Source organism: Pollachius pollachius (genome assembly GCF_949987615.1).
Source record: "Pollachius pollachius genome assembly, chromosome: 3".
Taxonomy (NCBI): domain Eukaryota; kingdom Metazoa; phylum Chordata; class Actinopteri; order Gadiformes; family Gadidae; genus Pollachius; species Pollachius pollachius.
In genome coordinates, this window is record NC_136936.1 from 40,163,315 (window position 1) to 40,185,627 (window position 22,313).

Genomic DNA, 22,313 nt, shown 5'->3' on the forward strand with positions numbered 1-22,313 from the left:
GGGTTCAGAGGTGTGCTCATTCATTCAGGAGGAAATGTCAGCAGGAAGTCATGCTTAGGGGGGTGAATGAACCATGCAAATTAGATTGATTGCATTCAATAATATGTTGAGAACCTTAGCCATGGACAAAGTTTATAATATTGCCTGATTTCTTAGACAGCATATAATTATTACATATTTATTCAGTGTGTGTGTGTATATATACATTTATTTATTTAAACATATATGGAGAGATTTTTAAATCTTGTGTTGAAAAAACGATTGTATATATTTTTTAACAATTCATTATTATTTATTGAGCCTTTTTTACACCCATTTTTGTGTAACACATTACATGTTTTAGTGTTTGCCCTCGTTCTTGTCATTTAATTAAAACAATAAAAGGTCAAGAAAATGTTGAAACATCCCTATATAAAATAATCTTGGACATTTTAAAGAAACACCTCTTTACCATTGCATTTATTATGTGACGTACATACGATTCACGTAATTCTACTTTACCAAACATTGAATCAATGTACATTTGACCTGCATTAACGACATATAAAATATTTCTTAAAACATAAACACTAATTAAATATCTTTACCTTCCCTTCCCTAATATATAACTCGGTAAGTAAATACCTATATTTAAAAGTGGCTGATCCACTGGCTGGTCGATGAATAGTTTATTTGGTTGAATGCCATGGCCATCTTAGGTATTCACTTCTTCATTGCTTTGATATGATCTAGAGGAGGGAAAAGTAATGAAGACAAATGCATTTGATTCATATTTAATATTAAGTTGGACTTTTTTCATAAGCTCTAGAAAAGTTGTATCACCACGACACAGTCCACCACAATAATCATGTATCAACGTTATACTTACTGTGTTATTTGTTCTTGAGGTTTTGTAGAAAAAAAAATGTATGTTTTACTTTAAATAGTGACAAAGCACATATGACATTTTCATGATCAGTTCATGTAGCACAATGGTTTTTCTCTTGGCCTATATACATTAAAGTAGAGTAAGTACGCCCTCACATGCACAAAACAAAAAATGCATACTCAGTACCTTGTAACCACTCCACTCCTTCCTGTAGGCCTTCTCCTTTCACAGCATCACTGGCACTGAAAGATACATTTCAATGAGTTAGCCATGTTGATGACAATTACTCTCTTCCTAGTTTTTCTCTGGTTTTTGGAGTATGTAATCTCTAGCTCCAAATCTATTCCTGCTCCTATTTGTTAAATGTGTAAAGAGGATATAAATCAACATTAGTTATTACATTCATTCATTTGTTATTTGTAAATATTTCCACTGTAATCGAGGGCATGCTGGTTAAAGCGGCAAAAATAATACAAAAGGAGAACGTGGTAAAAGAAATGCTGACTGAAAAGCAGATACATTCGATCAAGTGTCTTGGATCTAAAATATAATCAGCATATTGTTTGATTAACTACAAACATAAAGAAATATTGTTGCTTGTTGGTGGTAAAAACATACAGTTGCAGTTTCCAACTCCAAGTTTAAAATAACACGTGAGAGGATGCAACGGGGTAAGTAAACAACATTGAGTTTATCTTGCAAAAAAAAAAAGTTTGTTCTTAATGTTAATTAGTTGTCGATTAACCAAAAAAAAAAATCGCCATTGGAACAGGGCAGTCATGTTTAAAGAACATCCTGGTTGTACAGAAAAAGGTAACTAGGGCTCCCTGGTTTGATGGAGTTGGACTGATACGTGATTAAAAGTAGCATTGGTTAGGCTGAAACAGAATTTATTAATTAATTCTGAACAGCTATAGAAATGATTATCTATGCATGTATGCATTTGTGTGTGTGTGTGTGAGTATGAGTGTGTGTGGGTTCGGGTGTGTGTGTGGTCGTGTGTGTATATCCTGATCCCGCATTACCATATCATTCTACATTATATTCACTATCAATTACTGAACTAACTAAACTGATGTACTTCTTTCCGTATGAGAATAAATCTAATGTCGCATGAACCTGGCTCAGCATTATCTTATGAGTATCGGCTTCAAACCTTATAATTCCTTGACTAATTTAATTCTTATTATTATTATAATTCCTAGACAAATTGGGCATGATCAGTTCTCTATTTGGGTACAAATGATTGTCTCATCTCTGAGGGGACTGAATAAGCTGTCTTCTTGTCTTGCATCCATCCATCTACTGGCGGCTATTGCAACGATGACTGACAATCTAAATCTTAAATAGTGCATATTCTTCTAATTGAAAGAGTGCAAGATACTCACCTGCATGTGTGTATATGTATGTTTTTGTGTGTATGTACCTACATGTACATATTTACGTTTGTACGTATGTACGTATGTACATGTCTATGTAGGTAGGTAGGTGGGTAAGTAGGTATGTGTGTACGTATGTTTGTATGTACATACGTGTGTATGTATGCATGCGTGCATATCTGTCTATGTATTTCAACACATGACAATACAAACAAGAGAACACAAAAGCCCTACCAGATGTGCCACGGTTTGTCTTTGATGCTCTCTAAACACAGCAGCTGGGACACCTTGACAGAGGACATGGCATCTCGTAGGTCTATCTTATTAGCAAAAAACAATACAGGCATTCTGCGGCTCCGGATGTCTGAAAAACACAGTGGAGAGAGGGGGGCAGGTTAGGAATCAACCATGAATTCCTGAAGGGAAATTCAGTAAACTCAACACAAACACCCTGTCAGTCATCAAATACCCAGCTGACACACACACACGCATGGATCACCCACACATGCAGGCGTGCACGCTCACACACACACACACACACACACACACACACACAAGCACACGCATGGATCACACAGATACACATGCAGGCGTATACACAGACACACATGCGCACAAACACTCACTCATTCCCCCCGACACTCACACACACATACACACACGTGCACACACACGCACACACACACACACACACACACACACACACACACACACACACACACACACACACACACACACACACACACACACACACACACTTTCTCGTACCTTGGTGGTTAAGAAGAGTGTCGAGTTCTTCTTTGGCTACAACCATTCGCAATTTGTCTCCACTGTCCACAACGAATATGATGGCTTGGCTCTCTCTAGTTGTAAAATACAATAACACATAATATAAAGCCCAGTTGTCTCCCTAACTGTCTGTTATCATGCGTGTATTGTGTCTGGATCATACTTGTAGTAGTGTTCCCATAAGTTTCGGTATCTGGTTTGACCAGACATATCGAAGACTGTGAAAGACAAGCTGGGAGAGAGACACACAGAAACGCACAAACAAATACAAAAACAGACAGATGAAACAAACTGCTGAAGCGATATAGTTGAATATGTATTATACATTGAAAGAAAAATAGAAATAATTACGTTGAAGTCTTGAACTTTTCAATGTTGAAACCAATCGTTGGAACTACATCTTGTGCCTGTGTCTGTACATGTGCACACGCACACACACAAACACACAACGCACGCACATGCACGCATATGACAGACGTAACGTTGTGACGACATATAACATGGTTTTACTCGACAAAGGGCTTAATTGACTCAAATGCTGATAGTTAGCAATCGCTGCACGCTTGCAGTTAAAACACAGTGGGAAACCCCATAGCGTTCATTGTATGGGTCACTCTGATACAAGAATATTCAATTGTGAAAAATGATTTGCAGGCCTACTTACATTAGTGGGTTTGAGGTGGTTTATGATCGTAGTCTTGCCGCTGTTGTCTAGTCCCAAACATAGGACATTCACCTCTTTCTTCCTTATGCCCAGCCACAACGACAGTTTATCCAACAGTCCCATTAGAATCGATGAACAATCTAGTATAGCTACAAATATCCTACACCCTTTTGCCACAGCATGCAACTCTTTAACCTGTACATGCACACCGAGCTGGCGATACGTGTTGCTGAGCAGACTACTATGTTGTCTTGAGGCGAAACACTTTAATCCTATTTGGAAGAATTAAGTGCTTTGAAACCCTCGGCATCTGGTCGAAGAATAGGGAACCGTCATTATCAAAAGTAAAGAATAATTAATGTCTGTTTCACCAATCAACTACAACGATCACATGAACAATTAAAACATGTTACAAATGGTGTGTATAAGTTTACGTCCTAGCCTACAGCGGTTGTCCCACTAAATTTAATCGGAGCCGGTAGGAGCTATTTAGTTGCCCAACAGCGTCCCCATGAGGCAAATATAATATAGGCCTAAATTAATGCAAAAATATAAGTAGGACAAAATCAGTGAGAGCACAATTATCTTTGGGAAATATTATGTAAGTAATACCTAAAGATTATAGTTAGTTATTTTAGCGATATAGGCTATATTATACAGCATCCTTCTGCAGTACAGAATAAGCTTATAATACCACGACTTGTACTATAAATTACAATGATAAGAAAGCACAATGTAACCTTGATTGATACCTTTATCTCGTCTGGTCTAGCGATGTCTGCTTGATTTTGATTTGGAGTACAACAAAAAGCACATTAACTGTTCAACCACCATAAATGTTCACCTTTATTCGCAAATACATATCTGCTTTAACAGATTAAGTGTGCAAGATCTACAACATTTCTTTGGAAATCATAGAAAAATAAAAAATACAAGAATTATAAGTATACTTGTACTTCGTACAAAAGAGCAGCCTACCATTGCTCAGCAGAAAGACATGCTAAACAAACAGCATTTCATATTTGTTATAATCTGCAGAGGGACAGGGTACATTTGTCGTTTTGTGTGTGTGTGTGTGTGTGTGTGTGTGTATGTGTTTATGTGTGTCTTTTTGTGCGAAAATGTCTTCCTTTTTTAATTGCATTCTCTAGCCCTGAATAGCTAAGCCTTCCTGTGACTCTATACATATAGAGACAGCTTTTTGTCCGACATCGACAGTAAAAATATCTCCAATATATCTGACTGTATAAATTCAGCTTATAACTAATGGCATTGGCCCATGATAATCGTAAAACATTCTTTAACTCTAAGGTGTTTCTACGTAGGATTATTGTATTGTAAGGCAATCTGGGTTTGTGAGACTATTCGGTTTTACATTAGCATGATGAATTATGTCTTTAGATATTATAATACTTTTTCTCATTACTTGGTCTTTAGTTTGGGTTGTCATTCATATCTCTGCTAAATCTGTAATACACTATCAGTGCTATGACCTTTCCCCAATGTCTCCAGGAACCTTCACTGCAGCCAATGCCACCAACGTTTCATAGTATTATTTTCCCGGTGTCTCTTCACCCTCCATTTCATATATATACGTCATTTTACACATTTAACACATCTGCTATCATGAAAACAGCATTACTGTAAGCAAAACCCATTTCAGCTCAAACTACAATTCCATTGGATCCAGTGGTCACAATAGCGTAAATCCTGTATATCATTATATGTCATAGAATTTTATATCATACAATATGATCCTTTTATGACTTAAACTGCTTTTGAAGATCCCATTCACTTATCCTCTTAGACGGGTTTGTGTACTCATGTCATGATGCAAAAGAAAACACTGAACCAGAATGCTACAATCGTTTCCATCTCTCCTGCTGAATATGATAACAATGGGGAAACAATTCTCACAGACCCTTCTTAAATGAAGGAGATTCCAATGAGATTAAGTCAACAATATTATCTTAAAACCCCTAGGTTTTATGAGCACTTAAGAGGTTGGGTTCTATCGTTGAGGCTGAACTGAGGCTGAACCAAATTCGACTTTAGTACTGTCCACTACTATACTTGTAGTCATAGTGATAGCAGTGATAGTAGTAATAATGCTAGAAGAGTGGTAGGATGTACCATCCCTTGGATGTACTGCTGCAACTACCAAATGTAGGATATCAGAAGGGTTCAGTTGATCTGAGTGGGAAGGTTTCCCATGTGAAATCAGCATTCAGACCGTAACTAGTCAAACTTTACAGTTTGACTCTGTACCGTTTACTGACTGGAAGGAGCTGGCATGTTCATCCTCACTGTTTGTCCTGACTGTTTTTCCTCCAGGATGGCAAACAAGATCAACCAGAAAATAAGAACAATCGGACGGATGATTAAATGAAGACAGTGGATGGATAGTGCTTTGATCTCAATTTCTATTATAGCAAAGTTTAACTCGATGAGTCATGTGTCTGTATTGCTTTTTTCGTTATAATTAATATATAAATCAAACTAAATTTCATACAATCCAGATTCACAAGGTCTTTCACATACAGTACTCCACAACAACATATAATAGATTATGATAATAATACTACTAATTTATAAATTGTCTATACACTTTCATTGTTCTTCCTTCAAGTATTAGCACACCAGATTCGCTGGAGATAAATAAAGCAAAATAAATAATTATATTCATAATAGGATACTAAATCATTCAATCAAGGATTTTCAATCGTCCATCCAATAGCAGCTACATGACCCAAAATGTGTAATAAAAAAAGCAGATTACATTCGCAAATTCACATCTCTAAGTATCTTTGCTTCACATATAAAGTACTGCTGCAACAAGGCATTACATTCCCCTAAGTTTTGGCCAGGCTAGCTTCCACAGAGTCCGTCTCTCTTAACTGCTTGGCCCAAGGAAGTTCATGGAGGTGTTTCAAAAAATAAAAAGCTTTTCTTTATATTATTGTGGGAAGGAGATGTGTGTTCAGTCCAGTAAGGTAGTTGATCTGCTATCTGGTAAGACTCAACGTTCTGTCCCACTGTTTCGTGGCCCGCTGAGGCACAGTCTGCAAGTGTTCATCTGGCCTTCTAGATATCCCATCCCTCTAGTCCACTGAGCTGTACTTCCCAAGGTGTGTATGCAGGGGGCCTCACACGTGGAAGCCCTGGTCGTGTTCGTGTAAAAGCTGGAGACGCAAGGTCTGTATGCTGCTGACGATCCGTCTCTGGTGGCCGATCAGCTCCACTCCTATGTGCCTGACGTCTCTAGGGCGAGGGGGGAGGGGGAAGCACAGACAGACATGACACAACGTTGGTGTAGGCCAATCAAATCGGAGAGGAGCACAATGCACGGAAATACGTTAGCATAGGTGGCGCACCTGCACAGGAACGCACATGCACAAACACAGGTAAACGCATTACTTCCCTACAAATAAATCAAAGGGGAAGCATTGCAGCAACGTTTTGTTTATTGTGTCATTCGTGCTTTTGCTTCTCTACTCACTCGATGCTCATACTAGCAACAGAATCCAGTGTGCAGACGCCCGCTGTCATGAAATTGCTCTTGTACTGGCTCATCTTTATGGAGTCGAGCCAATCCCCGATGGAGATGAACATGGGATAATCCATGACCTCACCTGGAGACTCTGGGGGACTGACACAAACAAAAGCAAAGGAATTAATTAAGGATCTAACCCAACAATGACCCCATAGGTTACAAACTATTGTTGCTCTGCTAGATCATTTACAGACAATGGGTTAAAATATATATATATATATATATATATATATATATAGAGAGAGAGAGAGAGAGAATGGGATTAGCATACATTGAACTATTTGATTTATTAAATCGATTACATTTCTAAAAACAAACTAAAGCCTACATGCTGTTTAAAAAACAGCAATCTGTTCTGTGCGCCTCAGCTAAGTCCACATTACTCGCCAAACTTTACCTTTCAATGTCCTCTACTAGTGGCAGCAGGCTGCTAGGGTTGCGGATGAGTTTGTCCAGGAAGGACACCACGTCCTCAAACTTAGGTCTGTGGCTCCTTTCCTTCTGCCAGCAGTGCAACATTAGCTGGTGAAGGGCCACTGGGCAGCCCATCGGAGCCGGAAGTCGGTAGCCCTCCTCAATGGAGAGAATGACCTGGAGTGGGACAGAGCCATGCGTGTTATTGGAATATGCTATTATTGCACTCGGCCAAAAAAGTTTCCTTAAAGCCATTCCTAGCTACAAGCCTTTCTCAAATCCCTGTAGGCCCAGTGCAAAGGGTGTCTTGCATTGTATGATACGTTGACAAGACCCCCTGCTGAACCCCAAGTAACATTTGGGTTATACTTTTTTTAGTGGTTTATTCCTAGGCTAATTGTCTTTCTATAATAAACCTCTTGGTAGCCATGGTTAAATCAGTTCAGTCCACACTGTGAAGACGACAGGGATGACCTTCAAAAGGGCTACTCAGGGGTATTAAGGAGCATGACTCTTTAATACTTGTGGTGCATTTACAAGTCAGCCTGCTCACATCCTGATTGGACATCTCCCAGTAGGGCCGCTCCCCGTATGACATCACTTCCCACATGACGATGCCGTAACTCCACGCGTCACTGGCAGAGGAGAACTTTCTGTAGGAGATGGCCTCCGGAGCGGTCCATCTTATAGGGATTTTACCGCCCTAAAAACAGACACAACATGTCAGAGATCTGGTGTATTACACCTGGTGTATTTGAGAATTTAGCCACCAGAGGCTGGCGTTTACAGTCATTATATAACAGCAAGGGGGCGCTGATAAGCACAACTCAAATGCGATCATTTATCGAAAACAAACCATCATTCTTAAGCATGATGATCTGTAGTGGTCATAGTTCCTCAAGACAACAAAATGGCTGGCAAAACAGGCTAGCATACAGGCTTATCTTTGTTTTAAAGATTTGGGTGATTGTTATCGTTCATCTGGACGTTGCCATAAATTGTACAGTTTGAGATTGGCTGCGCGTTAAAACTAAAAATGAATTGTTATTGCATTCACAGGTGATTTTAAAACAGCTTAAATTCAATCAGAATCAAGAACTGGAACTTTCTGTAATTCACCATTTTCAATGGATTTAAATTGTCTGTTAGTATAACTGAATTTAATCGAGTTGACAGCAATTTATCTTTAATATTGTGACAATATAGCAAAACAAATTAATAAAACGCTTTAAATTCTATTCAGCAAATTAGGATATAGTACTTTCTCCTGGCATCTCCACATCAATACATGCTGATAATACAAGTGGCAATGATCTTATGTTGAAACCAGAACAAGAAACCACGCAAGAATTAAAACACAACATAATCCAGGGTAGGCAAAAACATACAGCGTTGACGAGTGCTTTTGGCGACTGGGTTGTGAGACGGAGCAGCAAACATGAAACGTCTGGACAAACGTGTCTCCCTCATGCTTTAACGTGTCACTGAGTTGAACATGATGAAACTTGATGAATTCATAGGTGCATGGTTGTGGGTATGTAAGGGTTTGAGGAGCGGGAGCCGTACCGCGGTGGTGTAGGCAGCCTCCGGGTCGTCCTCCAGGACTCGGGACAGGCCGAAGTCGGACACCTTGCACACCAGGTTGCTGTTGACCACGATGTTCCGAGCCGCCAGGTCCCGATGGACGTATCCCATGTCGGACAGGTACTTCATGCCCGAGGCGATGCCACGCAGCATGCCCACCAGCTGGATCACCGTGAAATGACTGTCGTGTTGCTAAGAGGGAATGCATTGGGAAATGGCAGAAATGTATGTTATTATTATTGTTGTTATTTAGCAAAGGTTGATTTTGGACTAATTGAAGTGTATATTACATTGAAATGTGTGTTTGCCTTGCGACTCAACAGGTTTGAATGTGTGTACGATTTAGACACACACTGTCACACACACAGAGATTGTATATATCGTGTTTCACGATGTAGAGTGTAATATGTGTAACCATTTTGTAGGGATATGTGTTGGTTGACTTCAACCTGTCTTTCTAACCTACTACTTGTCGGTCAAAAATGCCTTTTCCTCTTGAAAGGAGCTATGAAAATTATTATATGATATATATAAAAGATAAATATTAATGTTCAACAGTTATTAGAGACACACTCACAACATATAACATCGGTAAGTTGTATGTTTTCGGCTTGTCATCCTCCAAACCAGTGTATTCTACTTAGTTGAGATAAATGTGCCTGAGCTGTTTGGATATAGAAATATACACACATATTACATCAATGTTTCTGTGCCCGCTTACTCTCAAGAAGGAGTCCAGGGAGCCGTTCTCCATGTATTCCACCACGATCATCACTGGCCGGCCTGCATCCACACAGACACACAATACGCTTGAGAAATTGCTCGAGATGCAATGCTTAAAGGCAATCCCAAAGAGTGGGGAACAAAGCAAAGTGCCTTATCAAAACAGACTCAAGTACCAAGGACATTGTTCGCTGTTCACTGTTGTGGACTGTGGGGTCAATGAACAGGGTCCCAAGGTGCACGGACATATGGTGCTATCACAGTGCTCCTAACATTGTCCTCGTCTTGAGAGTGCAAACTTACATTTGCACATTTTAAGCATGTTACTTATTCCAGAAACGATTTGCAGAAAAAAACCTTCATATAGTCATACAAAGGTTTATTTTGGGCTAAACCTTTCCTACGCACATATCATCCTGAGATCCCGGCATGCTGTTCTGTGACATGCTCATAGAATAAATACACGGTACATATTTAACAAGGATAATGTTTGTCCTTCCTGAACTAATAATTCAGCTGTGGGAACAGTGTAGTGGGAGCTGTATTGCGGTGCATGAAGGAAAGCAAGCACACCTGTTTACTTCCACCTAAAGCCAACAATGTTTTGGTGCGCAGGTAAATGACAGCCTAGTCACAGCACAGTGCCTCGCCTTAATTAGTCTCAGAAGAGCAACAACAGATGGAGGCTGTGGGAAAAGGAAGTGGAAAAGAAACTAAAATGATACAAATATACAGACTGATGAATAAAAGAAGATGAAGTGTTATGCTGCATCTGTAAATGTGTGTGTGCATACAAAAATGGTCTGTGTGTGATGGGTATACGTCTGGGAAATTGAAAACTTGGTTCATCTTCAACTTGTAATAAGCCACGCAAATATGATAGAGTACCATCAACATCTTTGTGATTTGTTTTTTAATATGCCCATGATATACAGATATACTTTATATCATATATATATATCAAATAATTGTGTCATAAGAACAAAGAAAGAAGGGAATTTGTTTTCTGAAGAAACGCTTTGGTTTCCGAAACGACATATTGCAACGAAGATTATTATTATTGTTAGTTGTCTTCAGTTGCACTAGCCTGGCTCTGAATTTCAATTCAGTACTACGTCTGGGTCTGCGGTATATTCCTGTGTTTTCTCCGTCCAAATTTTCTGCGTCCAATCAGCGAACAGAGGGAGTAGCTGAGAACAATGACGTTAAAGTCAGCTCTCGTTGACGGACATCTTCACGCACGGTGTTTGGTTTGTTTACAGCCTGCGAGCAACGTGATTCCCGGCCAAACGTTAGTGGTTGGTTATGGCAGATCCAGAGTGGCACTGGGCAGATCCAATAGTTTTAAACTTCAACAGACACCCGCCTTCAAGTGAATTAACGTTTGTCAATTGAGTAGGTCCAGACTCGCTGTGCAAATGAAATGAAGTACGAGAGTCTGGTAGGACCAGGCTACAGTTGCACTACAATTAAAGCCAAAAATACTGTCCCGATTGATTGTAAATTATTGACAGAATACAGAAAATATGACAGAAAATATTAGTTTTAACAATGTGGTGGTGAGAACGCAACAATGACCTTCAATGTGTGTACTGCTGGCCAAAGCACCCTCCTTCTGCATGATCGGCATGCCTAGGATTTATTATCCATTTACAAATACATTGCTACTACTCATATTGCTGATATAGATATATTTCCCATATTTATTGTTTTTAATTTAATTGTTTTTTTTTTCATAATTACATTTCTCTTCATTTCTTCTGCTGTCCTGTCCTTTCTGCTGTGACACTCAACATTTCCAGTCAGGGATTAATAAAATACCTTCTAATCGTATCACTATCTGGCAATGCATATCTCATCAATAGGCCTTCAGTATTAAAGCAGCCTTCTTCATCTAGTCCCTGTGTGCTGTTGGTGAGGGGCAAGGAGGTGGTAAGCCTTTCAGGGCCTGCATTAACATTCACACCGCTGACTCACTTTATGAACCCCCTGTAAAAACAACCATATGTTGCGCTGGGTGTGCTCCATAAAACAGAGATGGTTGACAACTCACCAAGCACACACACACACACACACACACACGTGTGCGTGCCCAGGCGTGCACCCGCTCACATACTCACCACACACACACACACACACACTTCGAATTTAGTTCAAACCAGGGGCACCGCTAGAAATGGCCACCTGTGATGTGACCACTAAAACATTCAGAGAAAAGTCGATGAGTAGTAAGTAATGCACTTTTACAATGTATCACCCTCATTCACACACGATTTTATCTAGCCTTTATTCCAAAAAATTACATTTGATGTGCATGATTATTTATTATAATATTACGGTAAATATGTCCTTAAATTGATTTCCACCAACTCACAGCCAGCCAGCCCAGCAATACTTCCTTACTTTTAGTGACCACACCCTCCAGCCGAATGATGTTAGGGTGGTCAAACTGTCCCATGATGGATGCCTCTCGCAGGAAGTCCCGCCTCTGGCTCTCCATGTAACCGCCCTTGAGTGTCTTTATGGCCACAGGTATCTCCTTCTTTCCCGCCGTCGTTCGCAGGTGGCCGCCGCACACCTCACCAAATTCACCTTTGACCCCATAACAAAGACACAGAGACACAAATAGGTGTGAACATACATCTCACCCAGAGGCCTGTACATACATACATTACATATGTACACGCACGCACACACACACCCACACACACACACGCAAAAACAGAGAGACAGATAGACAGACGGATGCACGCACCCAAAAACATTATTGAGAAATAACCGACCCAGAGTAGCCTGTGAGCAGATCAGCACTGACCTAAGGGACCACATGATACCACCAGGTGGCAGTGTTGGAGTAAATAACCTCTTTCCTCCACGCATTCCACCACTTCGATTAATTCAGGGTAACACAACCATCTTGAAAAAAAATGTGTTCAGAGTGTTTTGTTCTCTAAATAACTTCAAGATGTTCAGATAAACAAAGGATGCCGGTTACACACTGTATGTTTGTTCTTGTGCACTCAAATGGAACAACGGCATTTCATAATAAGTGTGGAGAATGGAAACAGATTGCTTCTTATTGAAGAAATTATTTGATTTATTGTGACAACAGAAACAAAAGGGATGCATCTATTTAATCTATGTTTCAATTTCAAGTTTAAGTAATAGTGAAATGCTTGTCAGTTCCATCTATTGACTCTGCGTAAACACTAAATAAAATAAACAATAAAGTTACAATAGTCAATCAGAAGGAAAATTAAGTAGTAACAAAGAAATGACGTATACGTATAAGTGATATAAGGGGTCTAATACAGAATGATATAAACATTGTTTGAGCAGAAGCTGTGAACATGTACACACACCTGCTCCGATCACCCTTTCTATGTGGATCCGACAGGGGTCAATCTCCTTTGTGAAGTCATGGACAGCCTGTGTGGGGTCTTCGTACGTGTCAGGGTCCACATAAGTCTTAATCCCAGGGAACGGCACTGTGGAACAGGAGAGACAGACACTAAGAATAAGCCAACACTGTTCATGAGAGGACCGTCTGAAAGGATACTTAATACAATGGTAAAAAATACTATAAACTATGTGGCAGGTATAAGATCACATACAAGTGTGTGTGTGTGTGTGTGTGTGTGTGTGTGTGTGTGTGTGTGTGTGTGTGTGTGTGTGTGTGGCTGGGGAGGGTGGTCTCTGTGTTGTGTTTGTGTCTTCTGTGTGTGGGAGTGTGTAGGTGTGTGTTTGTGTGTGTGTGTTTCTGTTGTGTATGCAGTGTACGGTTAATCTTAGGTTAGCTTAAGAAATAACAACTAGATTGATATTCCCATCCAGTGCAAGCATGATATAATTTGAGATTAAAAATTATCAAAACAAAGAGTCTTGGTGAATATTTAAACCTTTTGAGTATGGAATCTTAATTCACTCCATACTGATTAGTAATACAACTATTACCTACTGCTACTGCTTCACACAAGACAAATTTGCCTTAGTTGGTAGGCTTAAAAGGGTTGTATGTGAAAGTGTTGATTGTTTCAGCTTATAATACAATACGCTTTGGACAAGCTTGTTTTGTTCATACAATTGATCAGGTCTTTCCTCCTTCAAAGTGATACTGTCGACTGAAGGGCAGTTAACTGGGTTTCAAAGGATTCACAATCCACCAGCTCACATTCATTCTTCATGGATTCATTCTTCATCTCTCTAACTGGACCAAGGGGCCATCGTAGCAGAGACTATGTTACCGAGAAGCCCCACTAAAAAGGCTGCGGCCAAGGCTTCGGAACACAGCTTGGGTTCTGTCTCAAAGACGATAACTTCTGTCTCCCTTCACTCCCGTGAAAAACCTCCAAAATCACCACAGAAGAGATGAAGGGAGAGAAAGAAAGGAAGACAATGGAAAGGGAGTAAAAGACTGAGAAAATGGGACTGAATAAGACAAGGTGTGAGGAATTTCCTAGAGCTTACTGTAAGAGGTGTAGAACCCTTCCTGTCTGCATTTCTTTCACTTCAAATCAACAAAACACGTTGTTTTTTTTTACGGGCAGGGAGTTTGTTGTTGAAAATAAATTCCAACTTACCACTCAGAACCTGTCAAAAAGCAAGTGAGCTGATGTGAGTGAGTTATGCTGAAAAAGAGAAGAAAAGACAAAATTGATGGGCAAAAAAAAAGTGATGAGAAAAAAAAAAAAGTAAAAGTGCCAAAGATCTGCATGGATGAAGTGGAAAAAGTAAAGGAAAGCTCCAGAGACGCGGGATTAGGAACATTACCATGTTCGTTCTGGTAGTTACTTCGCCTCTTCTTTTCTGAGCTCATCTTGGCCTTCATATACCACTGGCACCTTGGAGACAAAGAAAGATTATTAAAGGCATCTTTCCAGTAAAGGGCTTTTTATGGTTCCACCTTCCCGCAACGCAAGGGGGTTACGGACCCCTTACGTCCTTACGGACCCTCCTTGCGTCCACAGCAAGGGCCGGACGTTTGCCTCCCAAAAATCGTAACCTTCCGTCGAGGCGCAGCAGCAGCCAAGGGCTGTGATTGGTCCGCTAACTAAAACCCAACGCAGAACCATAAACATTCACGACTGCGTTGAAGCGTCTGTGTGGTCATTGCGTAGTGGGAACGTGGGATCATAAAAAGGCCTTAAGGGTCTAGATAATACACTCCCCCCCTCTCCCAGGCCTCTTCTCTCCCAGTGAACCCCCGGTGAGTGACAGAGTATTATCAGGTGCTGAACGGCTGGCAGACACCTTACAACCTGATGCCGGGTGGGCGGCGCTGGACAAAATGGACGCCATGCTCTGCGACGCACCATAGGGGAACTTTATCATGCTGGAAATCTAGTTTCACAAATCAGACTTTAGATGAACATCTAAATTCTTATGGGAGAAAAGCTTGAATCTGGTCGAACGGGCGTTTCTGTCACTGTCTTTGTTTTTGTACTTGCTTAGACCAATGATGTTGCTGAAGTCCTGGATCTGTAAGCATGTTATTGGCGAAACATTGTTTTTACACATTTAAAACTTATTTTAGCAGTAGCATACTGTCAGAATGTGTCTGCAGGGCTTTCAAATCAATTCTTTGTAGACTGGCTACTGTAGAAATACACTTATTATAATCCTCTTCTGAAAGCCTGAAAGCTTCTGAGTTATTCCTCGGTTGAATGTCTCTCTACCGAAACAGGAAACAAGGCGTAACAGTTTTTGGTTCCAGGTTCTTTGCCGTTTTCCCCCAGAAATTCTGATATAACATGGTGGGACTGCTGTAATCCCAGATTAGTGGGTCTCCAACCTCAATAATATAAATAAATAAGGGACGAAATCTGAAAAGCAGCATTAAGGGAATGAGATCTTGATTTTCATTGGTTCCCCCCCGACACACACACATTTCAAAAGGTTAACTGTTATGCCAAATGGAAAATTCATTGAATATTCAGCAGCATCTTATTGGCCATTTTGACAATTGAGTTTCTTCTTTTCCCACCATTATGAAACATTTTGAGTACTTGAGAGTAGTGTAGATATATTCATAGAATCAAAATAACTCCAATAACATCAAAATCCTCAACACTAACAGCATTTTATAAAACTATAAAAAGCTAATTGTTCTTATTCAGACAAATTATAAAAAGTGGGCCGGTAATCCGTCAATTACATTCATAGTGTAGCGAGGGTCATGTCTGGCCATGGGCTGGAATAACTATTTTTCCCAACTGTCACATAATCTGGGTTAGCAGGTTAGAGCTAATGTCAAAGAGCAGCGAAGCCGGGGGTTGCCAGGTTGTGCTCCCGCTGAGTGAAGCTTTTGTGTCGGCCTGGGGTTCCGATGGACAGAGCCGATAACAGGCCTAGGTAACGTTGCATGTGGACCACAGGAATGGATGAAAAGAGAAGGCAGGGAAAGGGGTGAGGGGGATTTGGCAAGCTGCTGTTGACCTTGGAGGATGGGGCTGATGGGTTTATTAAAGAAAAAGTGGTATGTGTCTTTATCTGCCTTCCCCAGCCTGAACCACTGATCCCCTTCATCCATATGTCCTTCTGTGGGGTGAGGCCTGAAAGGCCTCTCACACACTGTGAGCCTCTTTGTGATCAGGAGTTATAAAATTTTCTTTAAAGAAGGATAAACATTTAATGGCACAAACACACACATTCACAGACATATTTACAGATGCGCGCCACACACAGACACAGACACACACACACATACGTACGCATGCATTCAAGTACATGCACAAACACACACACACACACACACCCAGACCGGAACACCCACGTTCATTAAATGTAATCATAGATTTGCTTAACCATAGCTAGATCACAGGTAACTTGGAACAATGCCAATTTAAGGCTAACATGTAGCCTAAAGCATAGCTATAAAGAGGAACCGGGAGTGATGTCCTTTTCTGTGAACCAAATCACCCATATCTCTGCCTCTCACTCAAAGCTTGAGTACCTACACTGCTATTTTTAAAATTGACAGAGAGCAAAAATCCCTCCTACATGGGGCAAGACTCATCTATGAAAAATTGTGTTGTTATAATTTTTAGTGGGCAAGGTGAAAGCTTGTTCAAACATGGAAGATTTGAAGCCTGAAGCGTTGCATTTATACACTTGTTAACGTTTTATCTAGAGGTAGGCCCCTCTAAAAATAAAATACCACATTATGTAATAAATAAAAAAAAGGTAGATAGTTTTCCATTCTAAATGTCCAAATATCCTAATAAAGTTTAACAGCCGACAGCAGCTGTTTGTGGTGCTGACTTCCTTAAAGGCGCTGAAACATTACTACATCCACAGTTATTCCTAAAAGGGAAGGTAAACCCCAAAATCATTTGGTAGAATTTATATTTCACCATGCTGTTTGAGTCACAATGAATTGGAAAACTTTGGATTTCTTGAAAATTATTATTTTTTTAAAATTTTTTTATAAAGTATTTTAATGGGGGTAATTCTCTGTACAATTTAAGAGGTTTGCTACTTCCGGCAGAGACATTTTTCCCAGAGTGATACAGCGCATTAGCACTGAAGCGAGTGTGATGTGTCTCGTGACATTGCTTGACACCGCCCCAGACCCCGCTCCTGTTCCTGCATGAACCCGGTGTGTCCGTTTTTTTCTCATACAGTAATTACATTTTCTTTGCCACGGAACGAATGTTCTAATTTCTTAGGTCGACTTTCTTCTAAAATAGACTTTTAACCAATTGTAAGACAACTTGAACTTTATAAAAAAGAACCTGGGTGATTTTACAAATTGGAAACATCAATTTTTTATTAAGCTATATAAAGTACATCTCCAAAATACATCTTAGTACCTGCCTTTGAAAGAGCCCATTGGGCTTGTGCCTTTCCTTGAAGGACCCTAACGGTGTGGTTCATTAAGGGGCGTGACAAAAGCAGAATTTGGTCAACGTTATGCTAATTAATGCATAGTGTGGCGTATATTCGGCCCTGTGATTCAATAATCAACACAACAGCAATTCAATAGGCTGTGTTGTCCGTTGGGGCTGTAGCACACAATGACTCAACTTGTTCATAACTACGGTGTCCCTTACTTATCCATCCTATTTTTCACCTTCTCGAACACATTTTTCGCTTCATAACCGTACAATTTTTTATAAACAATATCAACAAAACAAAAGAAATACCGAATGCACCACATATTGAAAGATTGAACAACACAATAGTAGTTGTGGTGACAAAGGTTACTAAAGTAAAATACACATTTGAATCAAAGGCAAAGCGATACAGAGATATTTTCAGATTAGCCAACCAACCCCCACACATGATGGCACCGATCATAGGAAAGGCCTAGGACAGAAGTTCTTTTGGTCTTACCGGCCGGTGATGAGGAAGAAAAGGGTGAGGATGACGAGCAGAGCGAAGCCCCCCACTGCCGCTGTCACGATGACCAGGACCTGCCTCTGGTCAGACACGATCTTAGAGGCTAGTGGAGAGCAGAGAGAGGGGATGAGGGGAGTGAGTGGGGATTATGAGGGGTGTTGATGAAAATAATGGAGATATGTTAATTATTTTCGATCCTGTTTGATGGACTGCTCACTTTTTTTAATAGGAAGAGAGTACGGATAAATAGATGTTCGATATAGCCCTGGTGTGTGTGAAAAACCCTATTAGGCCCTTCATGACAATGATTTGTATGCCTTGTGCCATTTAATTAATATTATTCATTCATGAAATTGTGATTCATTTCATGAGCATTGGGCTCAATTGGTCCTGTTTGATATTCATGATTTTTCATTTGCTCTGTCTCTTCAATAGGCTAACGAATCCCAGATAATTGAAAGATGATTGCTATTACCAAGCTTATTTCTATAATATTTCACACTAAAGGAATATTAATTGGATATCGGGAGTAGTGCAACAAGCCTGGTGAGCAGGAACTCATGATGGTTTTAATGCAAGTGTGACGCTTTGGTGTGTGTGTGTGTGTGTGTGTGTGTGTGTGTGTGTGTGTGTGTGTGTGTGTGTGTGTGTGTGTGTGCATAGAGCCACTTAAAGACAGAGAGAGAGAGAGAGAGAGAGAGAGAGAGAGAGAGCGACTGGTAGAGACTTAGCGAGAGATAGAGAGGCTGGTAGAGACTGAGAGAGGTTGAGACAGAGAGAAACAGAGAGAGAGAGAGAGAGAGAGAGAGAGAGAGAGAGAGAGAGAGCGACTGGTAGAGACTTAGCGAGAGATAGAGAGGCTGGTACAGACTGAGAGAGGTTGAGACTGAGAGAGAAACAGAGAGAGAGAGAGAGAGAGAGAGAGAGAGAGAGAGAGAGAGATATTAATGGGTTTGAAGGGGTCTAAACAGCCATGACTTGTTACATGATTTATAGAGGTTCAAAAAGATCCCAATGGCCAATTTGGACACAGATATAACATGGCATAAACATAAGCATGCTTTATTAATTTAATCCACGAATAGATCAAAAAAACACGTTGCATGAACAGATCCATATGCATTAATCCTCCTTCTTGCTTCTTGCTGTGCAATTTTCTTTGCTGCTCAATAAGAATGTCCCAACTCAAGTGCTGTTATGGGAACAGACACATTTTCTAAACCATATATCGTTCAAACTCTCTCGCAGGGAAGCTGAGTAATTGAAGATAAAATGCCTCCACAACAGAAATTGACTTTGATTAAGCACCAACAAGGAGTGACATGATGCCTCAGATTCATAAATTCGGCAACCTAAACATGTCATAGAAATCTAATTAAGGACATACAATACAATTCTTGCGACAGCAGTCAGAATGCAGTGTGTTCATGCGATAGGCATGCAAAATTTTAGCAAAGTAGCAAAAAAGAAAAAATATATATATTCAACTGCTGCTTGCTCAAATTTATTTGAAGTGAATGTGCTGAAGGACAGAAGGTGAATTAAACGTAACAAAATATAGAAACATGGAGTAGAAAAAGAGTGACATTCAATATTTTTGGCAAGGAATGAGAGAGAGAAATATACACAGATCACAGACAAAAATTAGCATCAACACAGACACAGACGTGCACGCTAACGCACATACACAGACACACAAACACACACACACACACACACACACACTGACACTGACAGCCACACACAAACACATAGACATACACACACATCCATACACACTGACACCGACACACACATACATACACTACTTCTCACACAATAGCAAAGAGGATTAAAGCAAAATCAATTCAGGAAAATCAGTACAGTCATTGTCTGACGGAAACAGCTAGAGATAAAGAGGGATAGAGTGATGATGAGAGAGAAAGACAGAAAGTGAAACACAAAGAGAGAATGGGGGAATAAATTTCTTATTTTTCTCCTCGATAAAAGTATTGCTGTCAAAAGGCTTGGCCAAGATCAATCTGATTGAGCAGAAGAATACCAAACATTTGGAAAATAAGGAGTCAAGGCAAGGCAAATTCATCTGATTGATGAGACTGGTGCAGATGTGTCAACACAGCCTTAGTTAGAACTAAAATATTTGAAAAATGAAAGAAAAAAACATCATAATGAAAGATGCTTTCAAACAAAATTTAAACTACTAAACATTATCAACCATACTGTAGCTCTCTATGGCCCTATGCAGGCTCAGGCTGAAGCATCCATCTTTAACAAAAGTACACCGGTGTAGTAAGGGGGTCATCAGAAGAAACCCATGGGAAGTAAAGAATGCACATAACCAAACGTAAATAAACGGACTCAATGTCTCAAATGGAAGAGAATTTGCCGTGCAAAAGATAACGTCAAGCAGGTAATACCAATCTACAGTGTTATGGAGTTACGTTAACTTAATTCAATGAATGAACGGTGCATGACTTAATAATGTCAAACAAAAGCCTATAAGCTCTTTTTCAATATGATGAAGAATATCATCAATAATTGGAAACAAAACCCTACCTGCTTTTTAAAGATGTGTATCAGATAATAATATTAAAGGAATATCTCACTTTAAAAGTTAATTTCTATAAATATTGGCTTAAACATGAGAAGAAGTTGTGGTACCTTTGCGCAGGGTGTACACACTGTGTGCATCATATTTCCTGACACTTTTTGATGGTTTCTGTGTGCAGTAATTAACAATGCATAGTCTTAACACTTTTTGTGTTTATATTATCAGACTTAGCACAAATAAAAAAAGAAAAGGGCAAACACAATTAACACAATTACTCACAGTCTGAAGTGGTTTCGTAATCATATTTCGGAGAGTAGGAGCTGTATCCAAATGCCGTGCGCGTACGCAGGCTGAAGACATAGCAGGTTGCCGGTTTCAAACCGCTGATGATAACGCTGGGGGCCTTGGTACGAGTAGACGAGTAGCTTAACTGCTCGTGCTCCTGGATGGGGATAGGCAAGAGGGTCACATCAAGAAACACACAATATCGACTACAAAAACATTGTTCTTTGGAGTGGGTAAGTCAACATCAGTTGTTTTATATCTACTTTAAGTAGCTATTAATCTAGCATATGTCAGCAGTTGTATCTCTTGAAGCATTGTTTTCATTTTATCGCCTCAGTGTTATGGCTGTTACTTTCTTTTTGTTGTAATCGTTTGTATTTACATTGAGGACCAGATTGGTAACAATTGCACTGTTGCTTTAATATGTTATCCTCTAGGCTTTTGTACTGCTCAAGCTGTTCAATCACTTTTTCCCCTTAAAAAAAGACACAAATCAAAAAAAGGAATCAATAAGCAGAGCACGGTCTACCTTTTCATAATACTTGATCTCATAATCGAGGATGGGCAGAGCCCCGTCGTCGGGTTCGTGCCAGGAGAGGGCAATGCTGTAGGGAGATGCCCAGTCCTTCTTCAGAGCTGCTACCAGAGTTGGACCTAGTAGGGGACAAACAAACACAAACATTCATGTTTCCAGAATTTTCCAAGAAGTGTTTTAATGCTTCTAGATGCTTAGCTTATCAAAGATTTGGTGAAAGATAAAATGAAAGCAACAAAGGAGGAAAACACCTTGTGTAAGTGATCAGAAAAAAGAGAAAACACTAAATGTGCTAAATGCACCTAATCTAGATGAAGCAAATTAGAAGTGTGTAGGGTTACTGGTATCAGCTGTTGAGCAGATGCATGCATGTGTGCATTATTGCATTATTACATGGTTTTATGTACATTAAACTAGATCAATCCCTACAGAATGTACAGCTCTCACGTAGGAATGTGTGTTCAGTTCTTAGCTCCCCAGGGTTTTGTAAGGGGGTTTTGCTCTATATCAGTTACCTGTATGCAGCAAATATTTTTTTGTTTCAATGAAATTGATTTCAATGCTTGGCTTCTTTTGTATAATTAGCACAACAACACCCTTTATGCAGTAAATAGGCCTATCAATATGC

The 22,313-nt window shown here is 39.9% G+C and overlaps 2 protein-coding genes across 2 annotated transcripts in view; both read right to left on the minus strand.

Moving 5' to 3' along the window:
* Positions 1–702: 702 nt before the first annotated feature.
* Positions 703–3,823, minus strand: LOC307073861 (ADP-ribosylation factor-like protein 6; the record flags this gene model as incomplete). Its single annotated transcript, XM_079733820.1, has 7 exons — positions 703–728; positions 1,055–1,110; positions 2,482–2,611; positions 3,016–3,110; positions 3,200–3,268; positions 3,388–3,449; positions 3,701–3,823. 7 exons carry the CDS (start codon positions 3,821–3,823, stop codon positions 703–705), a joined length of 561 nt encoding a protein of 186 aa, XP_079589946.1.
* Positions 3,824–6,846: 3,023 nt separating this feature from the next.
* Positions 6,847–22,313, minus strand: part of LOC307072303 (ephrin type-A receptor 6-like) — a gene marked incomplete at both ends in the record, with an annotated part of 68,325 nt that continues 52,858 nt past the window's right edge. The window contains 12 exons of the mRNA XM_079731545.1: positions 6,847–6,961; positions 7,200–7,349; positions 7,651–7,844; positions 8,221–8,370; positions 9,234–9,443; positions 9,973–10,034; positions 12,378–12,566; positions 13,337–13,462; positions 14,745–14,815; positions 18,309–18,417; positions 21,145–21,307; positions 21,680–21,804. Of these exons, the coding sequence (XP_079587671.1) occupies positions 6,847–6,961; positions 7,200–7,349; positions 7,651–7,844; positions 8,221–8,370; positions 9,234–9,443; positions 9,973–10,034; positions 12,378–12,566; positions 13,337–13,462; positions 14,745–14,815; positions 18,309–18,417; positions 21,145–21,307; positions 21,680–21,804 (1,664 nt within the window). The remainder of the gene's footprint in view (positions 6,962–7,199; positions 7,350–7,650; positions 7,845–8,220; positions 8,371–9,233; positions 9,444–9,972; positions 10,035–12,377; positions 12,567–13,336; positions 13,463–14,744; positions 14,816–18,308; positions 18,418–21,144; positions 21,308–21,679; positions 21,805–22,313) is intronic.